Source organism: Strix uralensis, chromosome 5, assembly GCF_047716275.1.
Source record: "Strix uralensis isolate ZFMK-TIS-50842 chromosome 5, bStrUra1, whole genome shotgun sequence".
In the NCBI taxonomy this organism is placed as follows: domain Eukaryota; kingdom Metazoa; phylum Chordata; class Aves; order Strigiformes; family Strigidae; genus Strix; species Strix uralensis.
The window spans coordinates 79,006,427-79,011,313 of NC_133976.1; the positions used below are offsets into that span (position 1 = coordinate 79,006,427).

At 63.8% G+C, this 4,887-nt stretch overlaps 1 protein-coding gene across 1 annotated transcript; it reads left to right on the plus strand.

The window, feature by feature from the left end:
• The first annotated feature begins 1,870 nt into the window (after nt 1–1,870).
• ASCL1 (achaete-scute family bHLH transcription factor 1) lies at nt 1,871–4,605 on the plus strand. The gene is made up of 2 exons (XM_074869482.1): nt 1,871–3,006; nt 3,240–4,605. Exon 1 carries the CDS (start codon nt 2,309–2,311, stop codon nt 2,981–2,983), a length of 675 nt encoding a protein of 224 aa, XP_074725583.1. The 5' UTR covers nt 1,871–2,308; the 3' UTR covers nt 2,984–3,006; nt 3,240–4,605.
• Nucleotides 4,606–4,887: the final 282 nt, after the last annotated feature.

Consider the following 4,887-nt stretch of genomic DNA (forward strand, 5'->3'; position numbering starts at 1 on the left):
CCCCCTCCTTCCAGGCTTTAGGGCTGGTGTGAGCACCGGAGATGAAAGACACTTGCCAGGGACTTCCAGAGCCATAATCTCACCCATGGCAAGACTGTCATACCATGGCTCTGCTTTTTTTAGTAAGCACACACAGCTGAGCTTTCAGAGCGGAGGTGAGGCACAACTGAAGGCAGAAAATGTGTTAAAGCTTGCACAGATCGTGGATATGCGGAAGGCAGGAGGGCAGGGAGAGGCCATGCCGGGGTTCTCACCGCTGCTCGTGCCAAGAGCAGGGCCACCAGCGTGCCCTGGTGCTAAGCCTGGCCGTGTCTCCCAAGGCTGCCCACACCCCCCCAGCCCCAAGGGCCGGTGTGACCCCCAAGTCATGCCAGTCTCACGCTCCCAGCGCCTCAGCACCGCTTTTCCACATTTGGTCCTGAGCCAGAAGGGAGACTTCACCCATCAGCAGGCAGAGCTTCCCCTGCATAGGCCAGGTCGAGTCTGACTCCCCAGTTACAAGCAAATGCCATCACCCGCTTGGAAAGGTGGTGACCTGCTCCCACGCTGCAGGGCGCCGTGGAAGGCAGCAGGGGCTCGGGGAGCTGCATAACCTGGGAAATGGGCTCTGACAGCGAAGGGAGAGCTGACTCCACGCCCGCTTGCTTCGCTTAGCCAATCTGTCTCCCTCCGAGACGAACCTCCTCTCCCCGTGCCGGTGACAGCTCTGTGGCACGGGTAACCGTCCGCTTCGGACGCACCCAAAGAGGGGGTTATTCTTTCTCTCCAGACAGGCACTCGCCCCTTGGCACTCAGCGTGTCACGGGGGTAACTCAGGGTGGCTTCTCCCGAGGCTGTGCACGTTCCTGCTCCTCCCAACACCCGCACCGGTTCGCCCGCCGCTCTGGGAAGCCAATGGAGCCGTCCGGGCACACGCGGCTCCGAGCGGGCCCCGGGCGGCGGGTCGCGGACGCCCCCAAAACTCAGGCTGGCAGTGAGCGGAGGGAGCGGTACCGGTGCTTCCCAGGGACAAGGACAAAACGGCCCTTTCGCGGTCGCGCACACGAAGTTTCCCCTCCCGGCTGCCTGCGCACATACACACGCCGCGCCCCGGCGCTGGCGAGGACGCTTCTCCCGTGGGCACGCACCGGGCCTCCCCGCCCGCGCCACGGGACGCCTCCGTGCCAGCACTGCCCGCCCCGCGGGTCTCCCCGCCAAACCCCGGCAGGTGCCGCCGAGGTGTCCCCTCCGCAGCCCCCGGGCGCCCCGGCGGCAGCCGGGAGCAGAGGCCGCCCCGCACCTCCCGGGGCTGCCCACACCCGTCCGCACCCCGGCGCCCCCCCACCCCGGCGTAGAGCGGGAGGACGCGGCGGCAAACGGCGGCTCCCCGGGCAGGGCTCCCCCCCTTCCCCCTGCGCCTGCACCCCGCAGCCGCGGCTCCCGCCCACCCCGCGGCGGCCCACGCGCGCCGCCTCCCGCCGCCGCCGCCCCGGCGCGGGTGTTTGCTCAGGGCCGGGAGCGCGGCACGCGCCGGGCGCACGCACTTGCAACAACAAACCCGCGAGGGGTGGGGGGCGGCGGGGCGGGGCGGGGGAGCGGGCGCCGGGGGGCGGGGGGAGGCGGGGCCCGGCGGCGGCCAGCGCGTGTGCGCCGGGAGGCGCGGGGGGCGGGGGGGGGGGGGGCGTAAGGGGGATGGTGGAGGGGGGGGGTGAGTGGGTGGGTGTGCGCCCCCCCCCCCCCCCTTTGCCCCCCCCCCGCGCTGAAAAGGCGGCGCCGCTCCGCGACTCGCGGCCGGCAAAGCCGGGGAGCGTGGAAGGCGCAAGGTGCAAAGTGTGTGTGTGTGTGTGTGTGTGTGAGCGCGGGGGGGGCGGCGGGGGGAGAGTGCGTGTGTGTGCGTGTCTGTGTGTGTGTGTGTGTGTGTGTGTGTAGGAGGGGGGGGCCGAGCCCCGTCCGCCCCTTATAAGAGACACAATCCCCAGCCACTTTTCTGCAAAAGGGGCTTTGCAAAGCAGCGTGCGCACACGCGAGCGCCACGAGCCTCCCCGCGGCCGCCGCACGGAGGGCGAGAGGGAGGGAGGGGGGCGGGCAGAGCCGCCCGCCAGCCCCGGCCGCCCGCCCGCCCGGCTCCGCCGCCCGCGCCCTTTGGTCGCCGCTGCCCCTTTCCCCTGCACTCCGTCGCCTCTTTTTTTTTTTTTGTTTTTAAGCGAGCGCCGCAAATTCTGATTTCCCACCCCCCCTCCCCCTCTTTTTAAATTTTTTGGGGGGCGGTGGGGCGACGGGGACCGGCCGCCGCTCGGGCGCCCCCGCCTCGCAGGACGCCCCCGCGCCCATGGCCAGCGGCAGCCCCGCCAGGATGGCCAGCGGCGCCGGGCAGCCGCCCTTCCTGCAGCCGGCCTGCTTCTTCGCCGCGGCGGTGGCCGCCGCCGCCGCCGCCGCCGCCCCGCCGGGGCCGCCACCGCCGCCGCCGCCGCCGCCGCCGCCGCCGCCGCAGCTGAGCCCGGCGGGCGGGCAGCCCTCCCCGGGCGGCAAGCCCTCGGGGCCGCGGGCCGCCAAGCGGCAACGCTCGGCCTCGCCGGAGCTGATGCGCTGCAAGCGGCGGCTCAACTTCAGCGGCTTCGGGTACAGCCTCCCGCAGCAGCAGCCGGCGGCCGTGGCGCGGCGCAACGAGCGGGAGCGCAACCGGGTGAAGCTGGTGAACCTGGGCTTCGCCACCCTGCGGGAGCACGTCCCCAACGGCGCCGCCAACAAGAAGATGAGCAAAGTGGAGACGCTCCGCTCCGCCGTCGAGTACATCCGCGCCCTGCAGCAGCTCCTCGACGAGCACGACGCCGTCAGCGCCGCCTTCCAGGCCGGCGTCCTCTCGCCCACCATCTCGCCCAGCTACTCCCACGACATGAACTCCATGGCGGGCTCCCCCGTCTCCTCCTACTCCTCCGACGAGGGCTCCTACGACCCGCTCAGCCCCGAGGAGCAGGAGCTGCTCGACTTCACCAGCTGGTTCTGAGCGCCGGCGGCCCCCCGCGGCAGGTGGGTACGCGCCCGCGGAGGGCCGGGGCGCCGCGGGCCGGGGGAGGCCGGCGGGGGGAACATCGACACGCGGGGCGGCGGGGGGATGTGCAGCCGCCGGGGGAGGGGGCGCAGCCGGGGTGCCCCCCAAGGCGGGCGCCGCGCCTCCCGCGGTACTTACGAGCGGCTCCGGCCGCCGGGCGCTGCGCAGGTCCCGGCGCGGCTCTGATCTCCTCTCTCTTTTATTGTTACAGGACAGTTGCAAAAGGGAAAAACAAACAAACAAAAAATAGATCACACACAGAAAGACAGACAGAAATCCACCCAGAAAAAGAACCTGTTGCATTTCCCGCTCCCCCGCCGTCGGAGGGCGGTGCGGGCACGTCTCTCGGCGGGCGGGCACAGCGCTGCGCGCCGCGGGGGCGGTCGGGGCGGCCGCCCCCAGCCCCGGAGCCAGGTCGGCCTTTGCATGCCGTCGCGCCGCCACGGACTGCGCGCCGGCGGAGCGGGTGTCCCGCGGGGGGGGAGCCGCGGAGGCTCCGGCCGGGCCGCCCCCGCCCCGGGCCGCGGGGAAGGGCGCTGCGCTCCTCGGCCTGCGGAGGAGCTCTTCCTTCTCCCCAGCAGAAAGCCACCCCCCCCACCCAACCCCCGCGTCTCCTCCGCACCCCGCCGCCGCCGCGGCCCTTCAGAGACTGGCGTTCATCGCTCTGTGGACAAAGTTAGTTCCCCGATGTTTGTGGAGATGTTGAAATGAAGCTATGCTGTACTCAAAGAAGCCCCTGGAGCCCCGTCTCCCCCCCTGCCCGCGCCTCTCCCTCCCCTCGCTCCGCGCTTTTCCTCTCGTTTCCATCATAGAATGCTTCCAATCTTTTTTTGTGAATTTTTTTATTATAAGAAAATCTATTTGTATCTATCCTAACCAGTTTGGGGATATATTAAACTATTTTTGTACATAAGAGAGAGAGAGATTTATAGAGGTTTTGTACAAATGGTTTAAAATGTGTATATCTTGATACTTTTTTAATATGTAATGCTTATTACCTCTTCATGTTTAGACTTGTAGTCGACGTTACCTTACAACTCCCATTTTTGTATGTGGTTTTGTAAAGGACTTGGATTTCCTCCAGATGTACTTTAGCACCAACGTGTCTTACTTTATAGAAACTTTGTTAATGTATTAATAATGTTATTAAACAATGTTCAAAGTGAACAAAGTTTATGCAGCTATTGTCCAAACGCAAAATGGTAGCCATTTGTTTTTATATGCTGCCTTTGAAAAAAAGAAAAAAACAAAACAAAACAACAAGAAACACAAGCAAACAAACAAACAAAACCCTATGCCACTGCCTTTTCTTACTGTTTTATTACAAACTTACAAAGGTCCTGTATAACCCTGTTTTATACAAACTAGTTTCGTAATAAAACTTTTTTTAATTAAAATGATCGGCTGCCTACTGCATGCAATTTTTTTTTCTTTCTGCCATTGACAACGATGAATGTAAGGACAAAATGTTAAATGATGTTATGCCGGAGCTAAGTTGCATATGAAGTGTTTGTATCTGATGGATGTAACATATATATCTTTATCTATCTCTATATAAATATGCAAAGATCTAGCGGTATCACCATTGTTTTCTTGCCCTTCTGTGTTGCAAATGTGTATCCAAATCAAAAGGCGAGGGGATGATTAACGATTGCATTGTCCTTCCTGAAATCACTGCACATTAAAGAATTCTCCCCAAAGCCCAAGTCCTAAAAAAGAGGGCGCTCCATCCCGCATTTCGGCGGTGTGACCCTGTCTTCCGCGGCTCTGACCCAACGGGGCAGAAAAACACAGGGGGAGGCCCAGCCGCCGCCACCGAAAACACGGGCCACTGTGTTGCCTCTGCAAAGATAGTGGCT